Source organism: Camelus ferus, chromosome 10 (genome assembly GCF_009834535.1).
Source record: "Camelus ferus isolate YT-003-E chromosome 10, BCGSAC_Cfer_1.0, whole genome shotgun sequence".
NCBI classification, from domain to species: Eukaryota; Metazoa; Chordata; class Mammalia; order Artiodactyla; family Camelidae; genus Camelus; species Camelus ferus.
Genome location: NC_045705.1, coordinates 38,972,452 through 38,995,101, shown reverse-complemented (window position 1 = coordinate 38,995,101; position 22,650 = coordinate 38,972,452). Strand labels below are relative to the sequence as shown.

Genomic DNA, 22,650 nt, shown 5'->3' with positions numbered 1-22,650 from the left:
GGAAGACACATATGAAATTAAAAAACAGTAACACTAGACAGTAGATGAAGGAAACAGCTGGTGGGAAGAGTAAATCCAAGTTTAATTTTGCCAATTTTTTTGCTGATATGGTTCCAGAAAAAAAAAAAAAAAATCAACCACATGATGGATACATAACATAGACATAATATAAGATAAAAAATTTTCATGCCAACCTATTTACTACTTTAGTTTTGCTAGGGACTATTAGAATGATGAAAGTTTAAATTTCTTAAACATGATCAAATATTTTAAAAGTTTATATCAATGAAATACCAAAATATTTGCTTTTGCAAATACCTGGAAGGTTTCCGTTGTAGTCCACATCTTCTATGCTACATCCCCATTTAATCAGAAGTTGCAAACAGCCCAGCCGCCCATGAAAAGCTGCATAATGCACTGGTTTCCATTCTCTCTTATCAGCCACGCTGGGATCCTAGAGGTAACATTCACAGGAACTCAGTTTCTTTCCATTTTGCAGGGAAAATACTAAGTCTAGCAGCTTAATTCTGCAAATGAGAATTGGAGGCTGTTCTTAAAACTATATGGCAAACCATAGGGAGTAGCATCATGATAAAGAGTACAAATAAAAAAGAGATTTGGTGTTTTTAAAATTTAAAAAACTACATGGCAAACACAAAATATAATAGAAATATTTACTACAACCACTGATTTGAAAATATGAGCTAATAGGGTACTAATGAAATTTTAGTTTGTTTTTTTTTAAATATAACTAGCCACATTAAAATCGTTTTTAAAAAGGAACTTAACTAGTCATTTTACTGGTCACAAGTAGGTCGAATAAAATGAAAGAGATGAATTCAAATGATCAAAGCAAATCATTGAGAGCATAAGCAAAGAGTTAATAAGAAGATATTTTAATTCTTATAGGAAGTTATTTTTTACAACCACTAAGATTAAAAATAAATATCACAATAAATGAAATTTCTAGAGACATAAATCACTTTCTAAATTAGTGTATGAAATAAGAGTTACAAAAGAAACACACAGGTAAACAGACAGCAAATTCAGAAAGATTTACAATCCCTAGTTAAGATGTGCTTGGAAGCTTCAGAATCTTCCTTATTAAACTCTGAATTGACATGAAGAATCCAGAGCATCCAAAATATTTTGTACTACCAAACTGGGTTTTTTTCCTGCTATTGAAGATTTCTCTAAATTAGTGCTCCAATATTTAAAGATGGGAAAGCTAAAGAAGAGATCAGATTACTTCCTCAAAGTCATATAAGGGCTTTAAAAAGTCAGGAAGAGTCAACCAGACTGCCAACTGTTAGTCCATCTACAAGATTACACATTCCCACATAGTAACAGGAGCCCTCACCACTCCACTCCGGAGCATTATTTGTAGAGTGAAAGAATGTCCATGTGTTGCAGCAAGGTGTAAAGGAGTGCATCCACGATCATCCTGAGCTGCCAGATTCGCTCCGTTGATTATAAGAGCCTAAAAGTAGAGAAATAAGAATGACTTCACATGAATATAGACATTAAATCATAAATGCAAATGTAGATTATGTAAAGGCAAGCAATTCAGTAACCTATAACTAAGTTACTACATAAATTCTTACAGATGTGCTACCCGCTAAGTGTAAAAAATTCGTAGCTAATCCTAAGGAAATGCTTGAGATCCTTTTTACCATTGCCTAGGAGACATTTATACCCAATTTCACATTCTGATTTGAGCATGTACATGCAATTTATAAGGCAAGCTTTTCATAAGCACAGATTAACAACCACTGAATTGAATACTTTAATGCTAAGCTAATAAAACTGAAATTGAAACTTTCTCTATTTCAAAAGCAGAATCTTTTTATCAGCTGGGTTTTGAATACAATAAAAGGATTTCATTATTAAAGTAATTAGATCTAAGCTCCAAATCAAACTTCTAACTGATTCTGAGAAGATTCCATCTGAATTTACAATTGGCCCAGTTTTTTTTTCTTTTTTAAAAATTAACTTGCATTTTATTAATCTCAGCAATATCTACATATTTTTGATACATATGCATTTATGTGTAACATTAAATATTTATCCCAACAGAGAGAATGTTTTGGCAGACATATGAAATTGCAACTCCCTTGCAATAATTCTGAACTACCTACCACCATCCAATACCTGTCCAGGGAATCCTCAGACCATCTTTGAGAACCACTGTCCTAATTTATAAAACTCTGAATTGGACGAATGTGCATCTTGTCACCAAATATCCCAAAGCTTGACTTAAAACATGAAACTTGAAAGAGGTATATTTAGAACACAGTAGTCTAAGATTTGTAAATATAACCTCAGAAATAGTATAAAATTAAAAATAGGAATTTTTCCAAAATGTTTATGTTAGTCACTGCCTGATATGTCTGTAATAAGTTTTTAAAGAAAATTGTTCTTTCAGATTCCACAACCTTTGTGGTGACATCAGGGAGTGAAGCAGGGCTGTGTCATGACATTTCTCGGTGCTACTAAGCCAAATAAACCAAGTCTTGTCAATATTAGTTCTCACCAATGTGTCCTGATCGGGCATAATATAGAGGCACACTGAATAAAGACAAAATGAATGAATGAATCATGAAAACAAGAGATGAAAAATGGAAAAAAGGAAACCCAGTTCTAGGACTCAGTAATTTGCCATCCTACAAATAAAGTACAGAAATGATTTAAGGCAGGGTTCTAAAAATCAATTTCATCTAGATTTCCAGAAAAATCAGAAACTATAGAGTGAAACAGAATGGCTTAGGTTCACTTCTTCATTACCGAAAAAAATACATTTTGTTATTTGCACATATACAATCCCATTCAGTTTATTTTCTAGGGAAGCCCAGTCAGTTAACCCTTTTGCTGTTCCTTTCAGCAGATCTGAACATGCCTTTTAGTCCCCCTGCACAATCTACCTTGGAACCCAGAGACTTCCCTAATGGCCACAGTCTCCGTAACTTCTCTAAGAGGTTCTGGACTAGCCATTCAAGAAGGAAGAGCAGAATGAACAAAACAATTATAATCCTCATGGACAATCTGTGTTCATACTTTTGTCATTAAATAAAAAGAATGATAGGTCATTTCAGTCAATCAACAGATTAGTAAAATTCTTAAAGTTTAGTAAACTGAGATGGGAAAATAAATTTACACAATCTTCCTTTTTAAAATGAAAAACTAAGCACTAGGATGTTTTTCTTTTTTTTTTTTTTAAATTTTTTTTAAAGGATGTTTTTCTTTTTGTTTTGTTTTAAAGAAGACTGTACATAGCCTGGTTTCTGGTTGTGGCTCTGTTAATAGCTGTGTGGCCATGGTTACAACTGGCCCAGTTTCTGTATATGGGTTATATCATACACACAACATGCCCCTTTATATAATATACAGAGTAATTAGTTAAAAAGAATTATTAGCTAATATTTTTTAGTTTTATCTCCTGTAGACTTTTTTTTTTCTTTTTTAACCAGTCTATGTTTACTACCAGTATTTCAGCAAAAGTTTACTTAGTCATAATGTCTATCAAGAGTTTTAGGAAGAATAGTCTCCATGATTTTGCCTGACTCCCATTAACAAACTAGTCAATTATCTTCACAAACCATATATTGAGTGCTTACTGTGTCACTACAAAGAATATGAAGATGTATCAATTAGGGATTTAGGACATATGTAGAGACAAAGATAATCAGTTCTACAAAGCAGCCCTTAATAAATAACAACTACACAGTACAGTAGCCCAAAAGCATCACAAAAGCTCTAAGAATGAAGAGATCACTTTGGGGAAGAGAAGGATAATCAAGGCAGACAGAATGGCTTAAACTAATGCTTAGAGGAAGGAAAGCATCAAGTGAAGTTTCATTGCACCCTGACGTCCCTTTAAATTACTGCTGTATTTGCTCCTTCCTTTTACTGCCTACTTCTCAAATTAATACCTCAATGACTCACCTTCAAATCCACCTGCAAACTGGGTGCCATTCCTATCATTGCAAAGAAATGCAGCCAACCTCCCCTTATAGTGAGTTCTCCAGTTCAATGACACTTCCTTAAGCGTTATTCCCCTTAGTTGTATCCTGTAACTGCTACTCTGCCTAACTTGCTAAACTTCTTCCTTCACTTGTACAGCACTAACGGATCCCAAATCTTCTGACTTTCTCCTCTGAATTCTTTACTTGCTTGTCTGCTTCCTCCCATCCCTACTAGTAACATTCTTCAATATTTAATCCTCAATAGTCTACACTCTTCTCTATGCTTTATTATTCCTGAAATCTGCATCTCCAGCACCGTTTTCAACTGCCTGGACCTTCTGCATCTGAATGACCTACAGGCACCTTAAACTCAACATGTGCCAAATTGAACTCAACACATTTCCTGTCAAATCTCCCCTGCCTTTCAGATGTCCGTGTCTATAGTGCCATAATTACCTGTCATTCTGACTCAAAACTTTATATTCTCACCATACTTTGTCAATGCCTGCTTCGCAAGATGTCTTGAATCATTTTCTTTCTTTCCCACTGTCATCAACTAATCTCACCCTCTATGGTTAGTGATTATACTAAAAGTCTCTAACTCGTCTTCTTGCCTCCAAACTCTCTTCATCCTAGGTAATCCTGGATATATCTTACTAGAATAATTTCCCCTGTTTTCATTATCACATTCCCCTGTTAACATCCATGTGCATGTATATGTATGTATGTTTGTATATGTATGTGTGATACATATACATACATACATAATATACATAAAACTCTCTTTCCTATACAAATGAATCTTTATTCTAAGACATTTTACAAATCTGGCTAATCTAAACTTAGTTCATAACAGTCCACATACAAATCATCTACATTCAGTCAAACTCATATAAAGGTATATTCCCTGAACTCACCTGATTTTTCCAATTCAAAGACTACACATAGAATTACAGCTTAGAGGTTAACAGGACAAAGTCTAGGTTCCAATTTTGGCTCTGTCACTTACTTAGGCAAGATACCTAACTCTCTGTTTCCTAATCTACTTGAAGGGAAACTCACAAGATGGTTGTATTGAATGAAGTGACACATGAGAGGCTGTAATTGACACATTAGAAGTGTTCAATGATAATCATTATTTTTATTTGCTCCTGACACATTCCCTACTTACAATGCTTATTACTTACGTTTTTTTAATCAACCCATTCTTTTAGGATTAGCTGAAGTTTTAATTCCTCCATTTATGATTCCTCAATCTCCTCTTAAGATTTACAGTTCTTCTCATCTATACTTTTCATGAGAAACTTACTCTTAGACTGTGCTTTGTACTGTTTTGTAACTCATTGAGTAGAGCTCCTATCTTTCCAAACAGAATCTAAGGCTTCTTATAGGTAGGGACTGTTTGCTTATACAATTCTGTATTCCTTCAAATTCCAGTCCATCTTGCTATACTAATTAATTCTAGTTACTCTAATACACTGGGTATCACCATATATTAATGTATAACTCTGGCCAAGAAATACATTATATAAGGAATTTTAGGCATAGCAAGCTATAAAAAAGTTAATCTGGGCATGACTGTGTCATCCCTTAAAACAACCCAAACAGAGCCAACTACTTCAGAGAGAAAATTATTTCCAGTCTTGTACAATTTGTTTCAGTGATAGTTGTTGGTACCAAAATATCTGAGTCTTAGAATTCAGTGTTTATTTAGAACACAGAACTAAGTCTATAGGATCAAATTATTAGAATAAAGGCAAGAGCCGAACAGAAGTATGCTAAAGTAATTAAACTTACTGAATTAATAAAAAAGAAATCCAAGTTATTATTACCTGCATACAAGCATCCTGTCCCCTGATTGCAGCTATGTGAGCCGCTGTCCAACCTCTCACAGTTACTTGTGAGATATCAGCTCCATGCCAGAGGAGCCAATGAAGACACTATATTAAGGAAATAACCATGTTAACAAGAGATAAGGCAGATTTTTTAAAAACATTTTTATATCTTTTAGGTTTGTCTATTATCATGAAATACTACTATCTGAGAAGCATCATAAGTGAATGGCAGGGGGCAGGCATAAGAAAAACGAAAGCACAAGCACACTGACACAGTAACCAACACTTGGCTTTACTGTTGGGTAAACGTAACAGGGGGTGGTAGGAGCTGTAGCAAACTGGAGACCACATTCCTTGACCATAAGATGAAATGCTGCTCAATCTCAGCCAGTTGTTGCTGTGAGTGAAATGCTGGTCCAAGTCTTATGTTTGACCAATACTCTACAAGCCAAACAAAACACATCTGTGGTCAAATTCACTCAATGGCTGCCAACTTGCAACCTCTGCCATAGATCTTTAGATGAATCCAGAAGCTTCTGTATCAGAGCAAACATTGTTATTCTGACAATCCTTTCTAAAAAAATAAGTGGCATATTAAAAAAAAAAAAAAAAGGGAGGGAGTCAAACACATCTTCATTTAAGATTTTTTAAAAATTAACTTACTCCTCCAAAAATAAGTAAACCTAATTACCTCCCCCTCCAAAAAAAAAAAAAAAGAAAAATGAAAAAAATTAATCTAAGCTTCAATGTAATACAGTACTACAGATCTTTACCACACACAGTGTTACTGCCTTTATATGTTCAATTCTGTAGATTCCACCTTAAAGAAGTTTCTTTCTTATAAAAAACTAATTGCATCCCTGGGGTACACTATCACATCAGTCATAGCCATACAATTTTTTGAAAAACCTAATCATCTACGTATCATTTGCCTGTCACAGAGATTAATGGCTAATAAAAATATGGGGGGGAGCTCAACCTCACTAATAAACACAATAAGTCATTCATTTGTTTAACAAATATTTATGGAGAGATAACTGTATGCCAAGACAATTCAGGTACTGGAGAATAAAACCACTGTAAATATTCATGTACAAGTATCTTATCTCTCCTGGGTAAACACGTAGAAGCAAGATTGCTGAGACATAGGTAAGTATATGTTTAACTTTATAAGAAACTGCTAAACTGTTTTCCAAAGTGGCTGTGCCATTTTACATTTCTACCAGCAATGTATGAGAGTTCTAGCTGCTCCATTTCCACAAGGAAAAAAACCCAACCCATTTTTTTGGCTTTGTTTTTGTTTTGCCACTCTAGTAGGTATGCAGTGGCATCTTATTGTGGTTTTAATTTGCATTTCCCTATTGGCTAATGATGTTGAACATTTTTTTCAAATGCTGAATTGCCATCCATATGTCCTCTTTGAGAAAGTGTCTATTGAATTTGCCCATTATTAATTGGGTTTTTGTTTTCTTACTATTGAGTTGTGAGAGTCTCATATATTCTAGCTACAAGTTCTTAGTCAGAGATATGGTTTGCAAAGATTTTCTCCTGTGTTTTCTTCTAGAAGCTTTATAAGGTTAATTTTACATTTGTTTATGATCTGCTTTCAGTACATTTTTATAGATAGTGCCAAGCATGAGTTGAGGTTCATTTTCTTACCTATGACTGTACAACTGTGCCAGCACCAGTTAGTGAAAATACTATCTGTTCTCCATTGGACTGCATTTGCATCTTTGTCAAAAATCAACTGACCAATCAGCAGGACTTCAGAAATGGCTAAGTGACGAGCTTGGTAAACCCTCTCCAAGAAGCAATAACAAATCTCCAGAAAGTGGGCATAGACAGAACGTATCTCAACATAATAAAGGCCATGTATGACAAACCCAGAGCTAACATCATACTTAATGGGGAAAAGCTGAAAACATTTCCTCTAAGATCAGGAACAAGACAAGGATGCCCACTCTTACCACTTTTATTCAGCATAGTTTTGGAAGTCCTAGCCACAGCAATCAGAGAAGAAAAAGGAATCTAAATTGGAAACAAACAAGTAAAACTGTCACTGTTTGCAGATGACATGATACTATACAAAGAAAACCCTAAAGAAGCAACCAGAAAACTACTAGGACTCATCAATGAATTTGGTAGAGTTGCAAGATACAAAATTAATATACAGAAATCAGCTGCATTTCTATACACTAACAATAAAACAGAAGAAAAAGAAATTAAGGAAACAATACCATTTACCACTGCATCAGAAAGAATAAAATACCTAGGAATAAGCAAACCCAAGGACGCAAAAGACTTGTGCTCCAAAAACTATAAGACACTAATGAAAGAAATTGAAGACACCATAAACAAATGGAAAGATATACCATGTTCTTGGATTGGAAGAATATTGTTAAAATGGCCATACTACACAAGGCAATATACAGATTCAGTGCAATCCCTATCAAATTACCATTGACATTTTTCACATAGCTGGAACAAAAAAACGTTCACACTTACATGGAAACACAAGAGACCTGAATAGCCAAAACAATCTTGAAAAAGAAGAATGGAGCTGAGAGAATCACGTTCCCTGACTTCACACTAAACTACAAAGCTAGAGTAATCAAAACAGTATGGTACTGGCACAAAAACAGACACATAGATCAATGGAACAGGACAGAAAGTCCAGAAATAAACCCATGCACTTATGATCAATTAATGTATGACACAGAGGCAAGAATATACAACAGAGAAAAGACAGTCTCTTCAATAAGTGGTGCTGGGAAAACTGGACATCTACCTGTAGAAGCCTGAAATTAGAATACCAGATACAAAAATAAACTCAAAATGGATTAAAGACTTAAATGTAAGACCAGATACTATAAAACTCCTAGAGGAAAACATAGGCAGAACACTCTTGGACATAAATCACAGCAATATATTTTTTGAACCAGCTGCTAGAGTAATGGAAATAAAAGCAAAAATAAACAAATGGGATTTAATTAAACTTGAAAGCTTTTGCACAGCTAAGGATACCATCAACAAAATGAAAAGACAACCTACAGAATGGGAGAAAATATTTGCAAATGATGTGACCAACAAGGGACTAATTTCCAAAATATACACACAGCTCATGTACTTTAATATCACAAAATCAAGAAATTCTATCAAAAAATAGGCAGAAGACCTAACAGACATCTCAACAAAGAAGACAAGTAGGAAGGCACCAAAACCTTCTGACTGAGATTTGTTCTTATTAAAATTCAACAAATACTTCTTGAACATCTGCTATGCAGTGTGCTAGACACTAGAAATATTTATATATTTAATTCAACAAATTCAGCAGTACAACAAACATTCATTGAGAACCCATAATGTGACTCTAGTATGCCAGACACTATGCTAGATGCTGTGGGGAAAAAAGATAAATAAAATCCAAATGGTACCTTCAAAGAGCTCAAAATCTAACTGAGAATACAATTCAATTGTGACAAAAACAATTTTAAAAATACGTATAAAATTGAGGGAAAAGATGCTAGTTGGAGGATATTAAGGGGGGGGGGGGGAACACAGAAGGCTCTGCTAAGGGGATGCTACCTGATCTGGATTTTAACCAGCTAATCACCAGGAAGAGGTGAGACCAGGCAAATGAAACGGCATGTGCAAGGTCTGTGATAATATGAAACAACAGACTAGTTTGGGAAATGACAGCAGTCGCCAGTACTGCAGCACCAAACAAGTATGTAGGGAGATGTGGTTGGAGAGGTAAGTCTACCATATTAAACAGCTTAAACTTTATCCCACAGGGTATAGAGTCACTACAGGGTCTTAAAGAAGGTTTTAAGTGATATCACACATTAGTTTTAAAGCAGTAAGTTTCTATGCCAGTTATGAACCAGAGGTAGGTGAGACAAAACAAGGAAATCAAGTAGATCTAAGGCAGTGGCTAGGATGGAGAGGACAAATTCAAGAGACAAAGATGGAACAGAATCAACTGACCTAGTGATCAGTTCTCACTGCCTCAACGTGCATCGTGAAATGCAAGTCATCAGGACAAATTTTTTTTAACATTTTTTTATTGAGTTATAGTCATTTTACAACATTGTGTCAAATTCCAGTGTAGAGCATAATTTTTCAGTTATACATGAACATACATATATTCACTGTCACTTTTTTTTTCGCTGAGTTACCATAAGATCTTGTATACATTTCCCTGTGCTATACAGTATAATCTTGTTGATCTGTTCCACATTTTGAAATCCCAGTCTGTCCCTTCCCACCCCCCGACCCAGGACTAATGTTGATACTGTGTTTTGCTTCTGTAAAACGCTGAGACAACCCAATAATGGCGCAAAGGACATTAGCCTGGAAAACTTATGGAAGGAAAAGAATAGCAATTTAGTTTTAGATCAACTGAATTTGAAATGCCAGTCATATATGTATGAGCTGTTTATAAGCACCTGATGCATAAGCTAGAATTCAAATTCTGGGGAGAAAGTAAATCAGTGAATTATTATGTAGAAGTGAGTGATAAAGCCAAGGAAGTCTAAACATGGCATGGAGAGAGAGTGTAAAGTGGAAGAGAAGGCCATTAGCAGAAGCATAAAGAATACCTATAATTTGACTATGAAAAGGAATATATATATGTATAACCGAATCACTATGCTGTACACCAGAAATTAACACAACATTGTAAACTGACTATACTTAAATAAAAAAATAAAAAACAAAAAAAGAAAGTTTGAGATTACATTCTCTAAGGAAAACCTGAAATAAAGATTTCTAACTAAAAACAAAAAAAGAATACCTATAACTTTAAAGTAGGTAGGGGAGGTTAACCAAAGGAGACAGAATAATCAGAGAAGCTGAAAGGATCCCAGAAAAGAGAGGAAATAAATGGTATAGCAAGAGGTCCTATCCCATTTGAATATGGCAGAGTAAAATCAGTATTTCCTCCTTCCTTCAAAATCATCACAAAAAAAAAAAAAGAGAGAGAGAGAGAGAGCAAGAAAACTCCATCTTTGATGAAGCTAGGAGACATCTGAAACCACAAAACAGATGGGAAAGCTGCCAAGGTGTAGACCAAACAGGGATGTGGGAGGAAGCAGCAGAGAAAATATCCACACAGGGCTGCAAGCACAGAAAGACCCAGCAAGGCACATTTCTCCCACATGAGAGGAAGCCCCTAAAAGGCCAAAGCAAAAATCCCTACAGTTCAAGTGGGGCACACAAACCGGTGGAGAGAGAGTCTCTGGACCAGAGCTGGTTCCATGAAGCAGAGAAATCAAACAAACAAGAAATCACATGGAGAAGCCATATTCCTAGAAAGCAGTCTCTATTTGTGTGGCAGGGGAAGAAAGAGAGGCTGCACAGTGAAATGTAATAGCTGGGGAAATTTAATAGCTAAAATAAGCTCCCCACACACAACCATCAATCATGAGAAAAATTCCAGTTGGCTTTGTACAGCCAAGAATAAGGAGTTTTGCATAAAAATATTCACTAAGCACTGCTTACACTAGCTAAAAACTGAAACCAACTAAATAGTCATCAATCAAAAACTAGATAAAGTCTGATACTCATCTAAGAAGAGACTATTACAACACAGCTGAAAGAAATGAACTAGAGTACGTATATGTAACCATACAGTTAAAACTCAAAAACATATTGTTGGACAAAAAAAAAGCAAGCTGCAGAAATACACAGAATATATCATTTACATAAAATGTGTCATTTAGAACAGCGATGTGATCATATGTAATAAAAGCATAAAACATATATATAATCACATGTAATAACAGTATAAAACAGCAAAAAATAAACACCAAATTCAGGGTTATAATTATCTCTGGAGTAGGAACAAGAGAAATGACACCTGGGAGAGATGCACAGGGACTTCAAGTGTATCTGTGATATTCCATTTATTTTCCAAAAATCTGAGGCAACTACAGCAAAAATAGTAGGATTTGATAGAGTTCAGTTTGCATTATGTTATCCTCTGTAAGTTACCCTCTATGCTTGCATTTGGAACCCAGCCACCACAATGTGAGGAAGCACAAACCAGCCCAGGTGGAGAGACCTCACAAAAAGGCCCACGTGGAGAGGAATTAAGGTGCTCAGCCTATAACCAGCGTCCACCACCAGACGTCTGTGTGAACAAGCAGATTCCAAAAGATTCCAGCTCAAGCTTTTAAATCTAGCTGAAGCCCCAGACGGCATGAAGCAGAGACACAGTGTCCCTGAAATCCAGACTCCCGGTTCACTCCTGAGCATATATAAATTGTTATTTTATGCCACCCAGTTTTAGGATGATTTATGACAAAGCTATAGTAACCAGAACACTTAAACGTTAGACTGAATTGAAAAGAAAAATATTTCTCGTGCCTAGCATAAGGCCTCAGTCCTGTTTGCTAAATTTACAAAACTGTCAAGAGCTCTAAACTCACTTTAGTTTAATCATTTATGTAACTTCTTACCTCCAAACTTCCAGAATGGGCTGCCCAATGTAAAGGGGTAAATTTATGAAGAATGTCAACTTCATTGATGCTGGCACCTCGTTCTACTATTTCTGAAAGCTGCTTTACATCTCCAGCTCGTACCGCATCATGTATGCTACCAAAATGCACATTCTTCCTGGCACCTATTGAAAAATCAAATTGCTTAAAATATATTACAAAACTAAAACAAACAAACAAACAACAATAGCAACAACAAACTAAAGCAATGATTGAACTGAAAGCATGTGATCACTTGGGCTTTCCAAATATTTACTAAAATATTGTAGTATTTATTACAAATACTACAAATACTTCAGTATTTGTAGTAATTAACATCTTAAGTAGACTTCAATTTCACCTCTAATATGTAAAGAATATGGAAGTTGTCACCCCCATATATACAGGGGAAAAGCTGAATAAACTGAAAGTCAACAACTTTAGTTGGACTCATCAGAGAAGTAAGATTTCAGGGCAAACGGCCATCCTGAATCTGGAGAGACAGGCAAATACAGAGAAATACAGTCAAGTTCAGCTTACCTGGAGCAGAAGCCACTGGAGCCATAAACTTCGAGAAGCACCTAAATGGTGATTTTGATAAATTGCTGGGGGCTGGGTATGCAGCCTAAGAGTGAGAAACTCCTGGGGGCCAGTCTTAGGAGGCCCCCACATTTTCATAGAGATATATATATATATCCTTTCTCCACAATTGGCACATTTAATTTCTTGAGATCTGGAATCATATCTGACGCCAATTCTTGGCAAAATGCTGTATACTTTACTCAAAAATCCTTTCTGAGCATCTACTACATGCCAATCACTACAATAACACAATGGAAAATAGACATGTTTAACACATTTTCTTTCCATCAACACTTTAAAATCTATTTGGATAAATTCAATGAAATTAAAAACCTCACAGTAACATCTTTAAAGAGTACAGCTAAAATGAAGGAGGAGGAGGGGGAAACACTTGAGCAAGACCTTGAAGAACAATTAAGACATACATAAACGGGGAGAGGAGCACTCCAAACTGCTTCTGGTTATCCACTACAAGTCTAGAGAACCAAATCCAAACCCTCAGTATGACATCTATGCCCTCACATAATTTGGCTCCATCTAATCTTATACCGTTTTTCTCATCACATTCCATCCCAATTTATTCATTCACCTACCCATCCATCCACTCAATTTGGTATCTACCATAAAAATAAAAAGATAAACAAGACATGACCTCTAATCTCAAGGAACTCACAAAGATATACAAACACAAGTTACAAAACAATGTAGTAAGGACAATGGCAGAAATATTCATAAGAACTTATGTAAGCACAGAAGACTTCTAACTCAGCTGGGTAGGAGGTAAGGGTAACAAAAAAACAGTATAAGGCAGCTTTTTCTGATCCCCAACCTCACCCCATACTGAAACAAAGGGCCCTCTACTCCTCTTTCTAATTGTCATCACACTAGTCATTACTTGGCTATTTATCTTCCCCACTAGAAGGTAAACAATGTGCCTTTTTCGCTTACGTATCCTTAAAACAAAGCACACGGTAGGCACTCAATAAATATTTACTGGATTACTGCGTGAATAACACAGACTTGGGGGTCCTCAGTAGGGTCAAAGTCATCGTACATGACGAGAATAAAAGCACCAGTGATGGCACTATTCAAGGAAGAAAGCAACATTTAAGAAGTGGATGGAAGAAAAGTCAGCAAAAGAAAACAAAAAAATAAATAAATAAAACGGGAGCGTAAATAAAGTGAAAGGAAGAATACTGGATAAGTGTAATGTTATCTCCACAGAGTTAAATGCTGCAGAGACGCCAAAACTTACAGGGGTCCATAAGATTGACCAAGAGTTGTTATCAGTCTGGGCAAGAAGTCTCGGGAATGTCGCAGATAGGAAGAAAGGAAGGAAAGCTGAAATCAGTAAGGATGGGGGCCAGGTGAACAGCTTTGGGATCCACTGAAAAAGGTCAATTACAGGAAACGAGGAGTAACAGCTGAGAAAGGGAACTGCCAGAAAGGGCGAAGGCACCTGTGGGCTGAAGGGAGAAAAGGAGTGTGGCAGAGGCAAGGGCCAGAGAAATAGTAGTCTGACTCACACGGGGTCGGAGTCTCCGTGGAGGAGGTGGAGGGGCCTGAATCCGACACCCCGGGCATGGTGCGGTCCCTCAGACTCCGGGGAGGAGTCGAGTCCAGGCCCCTGCTGCGGCAGCGGTCTTCGCTCGCTGTTACCCACGAGCCACTGCAGCAGCGGCTGTCTTCCTCGTTGTCACTAAGCCCGGGGCCACTGTTCTCCGCCGTTCTCTCCCAGGAGCCCCGGCAGCGGGAAACTTCGTCTTCACTTTCCCTCTCCCAGAAGCGGCGGAGGTTGGCGTCTTCGCTGATGCTCACTTCCGAGGAGTAGCTGGCCAAGTAGCCGCGGTCTTCACTTACCCCTTCCCAGGCACTGCTGAAGTTGCGGCCACCATCCACACTCCCGCCCTCCCATGAGCCACTGAGGCGACGGCTGCGGTCGTCACTGCCTCTCTCTCCCGAGTCACTGGTTTGGGGGCCCCGGACCTCCCTGACTCTCTCCCAGGTCCCACTGAGGCGGAGGCGGAGGCCGCGGCCTTCTTTGACTGTTCCCCCGGATTCACTAGTAGGGTGGCTGCCGACTTTACTTAAACTCTCGTCGCTGCTACGGTCTTCCCTTACTCTCTCCCAAGAGTTCCTGGGAAGGTGGCCACCATCTCCCCTGACTCTCTCCTGAGAAACACTGCGGCGGTGGCCCAGGTCTTCACTGACCCTTCTCGAGTCTTTGCAGGAGAAGCCCACGTCTTCACTCACTCTTCCTATCGGGACCCTGCAGCGGTGGTCGCTGTCTTCACGGATTCTTTCCCTATCTTCGCTACCACTAAAGCCCCAGTCTTCGCTAACTCTTTCCCTGAACCGGTCGCCGCGTTGGCCGTGCGGGCCGTTTATTCTCCACACGCGATGGCTGGCGCGGCGGCCGCAGTCTTCGGTTGCTACTCCCCGCGACCTGCTGTGGCGGCGACCGCCGTCGGCGGGTACTCTCTCATCCAACTCGCTTTCCAGCGTCCCGACTCCAGCCGCCTGGTTGGAGAGGTGGAGCCGTCGCCTTAGAAACGGGCAAACTTCCGGCGTGCTGTAGTCATTTCCGGTTCCTCGCGACTGTGCGTCACTTCCGGCTTTCTTGCATCGTCGTCTTTTTTTTTTTTTTTTTTTTTTTTGTCCCCACCCCACCCCTCCCCCCGTCTTCGCCTCTTGAGAAATTGGATGATAGTGTGGACCGGTTTTCGGTGAAATTCTGCTAGGTATCACAACCAGCCTGTCTAGGCCCCATCTCTGTAACGGCACGGCATCCGTCGCGCCCGCCATGGTTCGGCGACGCATGTGGAGGCTCCAGGACTGCAGTCGGCGTAGGTGACCTGCGAGTGTGGTGCGGACCGGGCGGGGCCTTTCGTCCTTGGCAAACCTAGTGTCATTTTTCAGTGCTGGTTGAAGCATTGGAGAAAATGTATTCTTACCCTGTCACTTCACAAGTATGGGAAAAAAAGACCAAAAGGAGAAGTTAGCAGCTGCAGCTCTATCATTATTGAGTGTTACCACTTCCAGGCTCTTTGATAATCGCTTGGTACTAATTCTCACACTAATTTTGTAAGGTAGGTGTTATCCCCATCTTACAGGTGAGGAGATTCATGGTATCAGTAATTTGCTAAGGCGAAACAGCCGGTAAGTTGTAAAGCCAGTATGAAATCACAGATCATTAGTCAAAAGACTGCACCAGGTCTCCTGACTCAAAGATTCTTTTAAATGTAAAATGTTTATTTGTCAGCAGTTTGGCCCAGATCTTTTTCTAACCAACCCTATTGCTTAACGTGTGTTCTTCCATTCATGTTTATAGCAAATATATGGGCTAGGTTTTGTGCTGGCAGCTGAAAATACAGAAATTAGAATTCTCTGCCCTCCAGGGGCATCACCCACCTTGCTTCTCCCCTCGCCCTGTTTTTCCCATCCTTACTGCCTTGTCACAGTTTTTGTTCTGTGAACACATTTGGGAAAGTCCCCTGACCTTGCCTTTCCTCTCTTGAAGTACAGTAAATGCCTTTCTTTAACTTCCATAGCCTCTTGTATCATTAATAACTAACATTTGTTGAGCTTATATGATGAGACTGGCACTGTAGCAAGCTCTTTATATTAATTTTCTTGTTTAATCCTTAATATAACCTACCAGGATAGTATTACTGTTCCTTTCTACAGAAAGAGAAACAAAACACCAAAATTAGTTGCCTGAGGATACACAACTAGTAAGAAGTACCTGAATTAGTACCTAGATCTTTGATTTTGCTGCGCATACTCCTCAAAGCCCCTGAATTCCCACAGCCTTTATTAGACCGCTATCACATTATATTATAATTACCTATTTAACAACTGGTCCTCACCTCTATCCTCCGAGGACTCTGACCTTCTGGGAGGTAGGAACTGTATCATTCTGGCATTCTTAACATCTGGAGTATTTAGTTCAAGGGAAGGGCTTGCTAACTGTTATGTGGATGAGTGGGTGGGTTGATGATTGGTTGTTGGTGGATGAACTGATAGATTGAAAATAAAATTTTTGAGTTAGAAGGGAATTTGGGATTAGTCAGCCCAATCCCCTCATTTTTAGAAATGGGGCACCTGAGGCCTTTTATCTTATTAGACATCTATTTAGTTATTAATATGGGCCAGTTTTTATGCTAAATGATTTGCAAATAGTTTTAAACTTAATCTGTATTGTTATTTCTATTTTTCTATTTTTACAGGTGAAGAAATCAAGATTTGGCTAAGATCACATAACTAGGAGGTGGGGAGTTGGAACCCACTATGACTGACTCCAAATTATTACAGTGTTTGTAGCCACTTACATAATAATGGTAAAGGCTTTATTTTATGCTCTGTTGTATGGATAAACACACTGAGGGAATAAGGCAGCATGTTCTTAAAGGACATACTCTTGGCAAAAAAGGATCAGAAAAGGAAATAGAAACAGATAGAGAAGCAGAAAGTAAACGCTCCCAAAATAAAAAAAAAGAATTAAAAATAAAAGCAGAAGTTAATGAAATAGAAAATAAAATTGATTATAATAGCTGGTATTTGAAAAGAACAATGAATAGACAGTAAATCTGAAGGAGAGAAAACTACTGGAAACAAAAAGAACATATTACAGATATGAGGGACTTTGAAACTGAATTATTTAGTGTAAACTTGTACTAATAATCTTGAAAATTGACTTGGACAATTTCTTAGGAAAATACAAAATTCAAAAATTGGCTCAAGGGTTAAAAACCTTACTAAATTGATAATCATAAAAGAATGTCGTATGTATCCCTGACAGAAGTCACTAGGAACAAGGCATAGAGAAGAATAGAGTACTTTCCAACTCTGGAGGTTACATATCTGTAACAGAATCTAAATAAGGAGAAAAACCTTAAAGCTCCATCTCAGTTATGAATATACCTGCAGAAATCCTAAGGAAACTCTGAAACCAGCAGTGCATTTAGAGAATAATGTCATAACCAAGTTAGGTGTATCCCACCAGTCCAAGGATGGGTCAACATTAAACAAGATAGTAATGAAAATTTCTTATATTAATAGATAAAAGTTGTATGGTCTTAACTGACACTGAAAAAGCACTTAGAAAATTAGTGTCTGTTACAGACTCAAAAAGAAGAAAGTAAAATTCATATTAAGCAAGTGATAAAAGGAAGCTTGCTTAACTGGGTGAAGGGTATCAACCAGAGATAAACAGCATACTTAAGGTCATACTCTAGTGTATCTGCCTGTCATTCCTATAATTCAGCACTGTTCTGAGAATTTGTGACCCAGCATAATAGGTAAGATAAATAAGGCAAGTAATGGAAAGGAAGAAATTAAGATAAATGATATTATTTACCTGGAAAATATAAGACAACTGTAAAATACCATTAAATATTAGAATAAAGAGTTCAGTAAGATGAAAGGCTGTAAGAGCAACATACAGAATTAAGGTTACCTATGAACTAGATAAAATTACATTTTAAATGTAAAGGAAGATCTTGCTCACAATGGCAGCAGTGATAGTGAAATATCCTAGAAATAAACCTATTAAGAAATGAACAAAAAAAACCCATAAAATTTCATTTATGGTTGTTACAGAAGTTCCAAATAAAAAGAAGCTCTGCTACATCAGTAGGCTCAGTACTGTAAAGATACGATTCTCCTCAGACTATATTTGTTGCATTTCAAGTTAAAATTCTAATTAATTTTTACTGGAAATTAGCAAGTTGATTTTAAAGTTTACCTGGAAGAATAAATGTGCAGTATTACCCAAAACATTTTTGAAAAAGAAGAATTAATAAGGACTTACCCAAATACGTATCAGAACTATAAAACTAGAGTATTTAGAACAGGGTGATATTGGAACAGGACTGGACGAATAGATTAGTGGAACAAACTAAAATCCAGAAATAACCCAATGTTTTTGTTTATTCTTGAGGTGGCATTTCAAATAGAGAAGTGAAGGCTCTTCAAAATTTTCATGTACAAAAATTTCAGAAGAATTAAAGAAATTAACAAAGTGTTAGAAGAAAATATGGAAAATTTATAAACCTTAGGAAGGTGTTCCTAAGCAAGACAAGCCATGCAGGGAAAAAAATTTACTGTGTAAACTTAAATGTTTGGGCTTCAGGATACGTTACAATAAAGTTGAGACCAGAGATAGGCTTAATGTTTATCATCTTCTAAAAATTTAAGTCAGTTATAAAGAGTAACTCAATAGAAAAATTAATGAGTGAAAAACAAAAATATCAAGAGCAAATAAACAAAAGAAAGGATATTCACACTGATAGAGAAAGACTGCTGTTTGTGCATCACAATGATGCACATCAAAAACTGAGAGATTATGGCTAACAAGTTCTGGAAGAGGTTGGCCAAAGTATTCTAAAGATCCTGATGATGAAAGGCTAAATTGGAGTGACCTGTGAAGGACAACTTGGGCTATATCTGTCAGAATTCTAAGTACACAATAACCTTGAACCAGCAACTATTCAGTTGTAAAATCTTCAAAAATAACTTGCTTAGCTGTATCTACTTTGTAATTGTAAATAATTAGAAACTTGAATACATGTCAATGAAAGAATGACTAAATGAGTTATGCTACATTCATATTATGAAATATTACACAGTGGTAAAAATGCAGATCTCTGTGCATTAATCAAAATGGAAAGAGTTGCAAGATAGAGTAGATAAGAAGAGTCCAAACTATATATATGTGATGTCATTTAATTCCTTAAAATTACTTTGTAAAAGATTTTTTTTTCAAAATTTGGCAAAGAGCTATACTAAATTGTTAAGTTAGTGGTTACTTTACAGAACAAGAAAGGATATGAAAGCAGACTGTTTTCTGTAATTCCAGAATTATTTTATTTTTAATTAAAAAAAATTTTCCTAAATAAAAATATAGAAGCATAGGAAGACATGCACTGTCATATAAAAGAAGATAATTTTTAACAAGTATATGGGCCAAGAGCAATTAATTAAGAGGCTAAGAAAAGCACACTGGTTTTGGTAAAGGGATCATTGATAATGCTCAGGAGAGTAATTTTGATGAAATAGTCTAGATGTAAAAACCAGATTGCAAAGGATTTCAAGGTAAGTGAGGGACTGACTATGAAGGAAGTTTCTCAAGTAAAACGGGTTTCAGAGCACACTGACAGCATCTTGGCATTCCATAGAATCAGAACCCTTTGTAAGTATGAAGCTTATGGTTACAATTAGTCAAAAATGGCTAGTTCTCCACCTTTACCTCAGTTTTTCCAAAGTGAGGTGATAAATCAGATTGTCCCTCTAATCCTCCATAAATCAGCTCTTTCCATCTAGTTCCACAGGAGGGAGTAGGGCCAATTCCAGGACAAAAACATTGAATTAAGTGGGTTTTGGTAACCATCTCCACTCTGCTTATGTACCCTCTTGCTTCCCAAGCATTCTTGCTTTCCCCTTGGTGCTCACCGCCATACCCTTACTGGGGTGCCCCAGGGGTGCTTTTTGGCTCTTATTCTTTTGTTTGTTTTATTTTGGGGGCAGGTAATTAGGTTCTTATTTGTTTACTTATTATTTTGATGAAGGTACTGGAGATTGAACCCAGGACTTTGTGCATGCTAAGCAAACACTCTACCAACTGAGCTATACCTTCCCCAACCCCGGTCCTGCTCTTATTCTTTAACTTGCTCTTCCCAGCCTGCCCAACAAAGTGTCCATTATTTCAGAGAACTGACCCCATGTAGGAGAAGGAGGAAACTTTCTACTGTTAATGTAGAAGTTCAGGATTTTCTTGACAATAGCCTAATTTTCCGTTTCTATCTCCAAATGACCTCCTCTTTAGTCAGTTAAATCTTTCCGTTTGCAGACATGGTTAGATGCCTCCTTGTATCTTCCTGAATGTTTAGTATAAACCCTGCAAACCATTCATTAGGTGCTAAATATTAGGCTGTAAGGAAAGCCAACCAGAATCTAAAATTGTCTGTTTCAGGTTAAGCTATTGTGAGAATCTTAAGATTTTTTTAAATTGAGGTGTAGTTGATGTACAATTTTACATAAGTTTCAGGTATACATTGTGATTCACAATTTTAAGGGCTATATTCCATTTATAGTCATTATAAAATACTGGTTATATTTCCCGTAGCTTATGTTTTATACAGAGTAGTCTGTACCTCTTGATCCCCTACTCCTACCTTGCCCCTCCCCGCTTCCCTCTCCCTACTGGTAACAAGTTCTCTATATTTATGAGTCGTTTTTTGTTGTATTCACTAGTTTGTTTTATTTTTTAGTCTACATATGAGATATACAATATTTGTTAAATTTTTAATATATAATTTTTTTCTCCCCAAACCTTGTTTTATTTTTAGCTGAATAACTAATTACTTTGTTGTATATTTAACAGGACATGAAAGTTGGAAGTTTTAAGTAGGTAAGTTATGTTGAAATCAGAGGACACTTTAAAGAGAATATAAAAAATGAAATTTGTAGATTTTAGGTAATACAATATTCCTTATTCTCACAAACTTCAACTCTTACTTCAGAAGACAGTGTTCTATCTTCTCTGAAGTTTCCTTCAGCTTTCCTTGCTCTACTTTCTCTTATAGAATAATAGTTCTAGTTCCTAATGGTATGTGTTGACTTAGTCCATTTTCTTAGGGGATTAAAATTAAGTGTTGCTGATTTCTAGATCAGTTGTCAGATCTGTTTATTAGAATTAACTGTTGGGGCTTTTTGTTAATTGAGGTGTAATTGATATGAAACATTGGCTTCAGCTGTAACTGTAGAGCTTCTTAAATATTAGGTGTGTATGAATGCCAGTCTACTAAATGAGAGCGGGGAGATAAGCAGTCTGTTCTTAGAATTCACTGTGTGATTCTAATGCACAACCTAATTTGGGGACCACACATCAAAATCACTACCAGACATCTACCTCAAAGAAAAACTAGGAATTGAATTCTCAATTTCAACTGTAAATACCTGTGACCATCTCAGAAAAAATACTGTTCCTCCTCCATTCGAACTCATTCTTCTTGTGCTATTGATAGTGTCTCATTCCAGTTCTGAGACTGGCCTATCAGCCATCTCTCTTCAATCTCTTTCCCCAGTGAGCTGCTTTTAACATAAATGCTAACATCTCTCCTATTTGTCTAACTGAAATTAAATCTCTTCAGTTCGCCTCTCACGCATACTCAACTGTTCCTCAGTCAATAGGGATATTTCTCAGTCTTTCTGTATTTTCTTGACTTTGTTGACTACCCATTCTTTGAAAAGCATACTTTTCCCATTGCCAGTTGTCCTGTTTTACTTCTTTTGTGCCAATTTCTCACTTTCCCACCTAAGAGTCTTTAAATGTTTGTTTTTCACACCCTCCTTGTCCTTGGCCCTCTTCCTCTATACAGATACTCTTGGTACATTTGTAGGTTTGAATGGCATCTTTCTCTTGATGGTGACACACTTTTAAGCATTTGATAAAAGCTGTGGATGGTCTCCCCAAAAAAGACAAAACAGAAGTTTTGCCTGCATTTTTATTAGATTTAGACCCCAGCATTTCTTCCATGAAATTGTTCATGTATACTCTTAAGTTCAGCTGTCACATAATGTGTTTATATTTCTCAAATCCAGTGGACACCAGTTTTCTTACTGGACCTTTCTATAGCATTTGGTAATCTTTTTATATTTTTATTCACTTGATTCTTAAAAAAAAAAAAAGCCAACCTTAGATAAAAATAGGGTATCACTTCTGTTTAAAATTTCCAGTGGTTCCTGTGGTCATCAGTGTAATACAAACTCCCTTAGCATGACCAAGAAGAC

At 37.0% G+C, this 22,650-nt stretch overlaps 1 protein-coding gene and 1 long non-coding RNA gene across 5 annotated transcripts in view; one reads left to right on the top strand and one right to left on the bottom strand.

The window, feature by feature from the left end:
• ANKRD42 (ankyrin repeat domain 42) overlaps positions 1 to 15,713 on the bottom strand; it is a 54,016-nt gene extending 38,303 nt beyond the window's left edge. The window contains exons 1-5 of one of the 3 annotated variants that reach the window (XM_032488761.1): positions 14,385 to 15,713; positions 12,259 to 12,422; positions 5,795 to 5,902; positions 1,361 to 1,480; positions 319 to 454 (exon numbers count right to left, since the gene is read on the bottom strand). In XM_032488761.1, coding sequence (XP_032344652.1) covers positions 319 to 454; positions 1,361 to 1,480; positions 5,795 to 5,902; positions 12,259 to 12,422; positions 14,385 to 15,678 — 1,822 coding nt within the window. In that variant the 5' untranslated portion in view covers positions 15,679 to 15,713. The remainder of the gene's footprint in view (positions 1 to 318; positions 455 to 1,360; positions 1,481 to 5,794; positions 5,903 to 12,258; positions 12,423 to 14,384) is intronic. The other 2 variants (XM_032488760.1, XM_014560867.2) reach the window with 2 other exon arrangements.
• On the top strand, positions 15,569 to 21,265 carry LOC116666403. Of its 2 annotated transcripts, XR_004323229.1 has the most exons (3): positions 15,569 to 15,704; positions 17,088 to 17,198; positions 21,242 to 21,265. It is a non-coding gene; the product is annotated as an uncharacterized LOC116666403 (long non-coding RNA). The 2 variants fall into 2 exon arrangements; XR_004323228.1 differs by lacking the exon at positions 21,242 to 21,265 and having other exon boundaries at positions 17,088 to 19,486.
• The last annotated feature ends 1,385 nt before the right edge of the window (positions 21,266 to 22,650 follow it).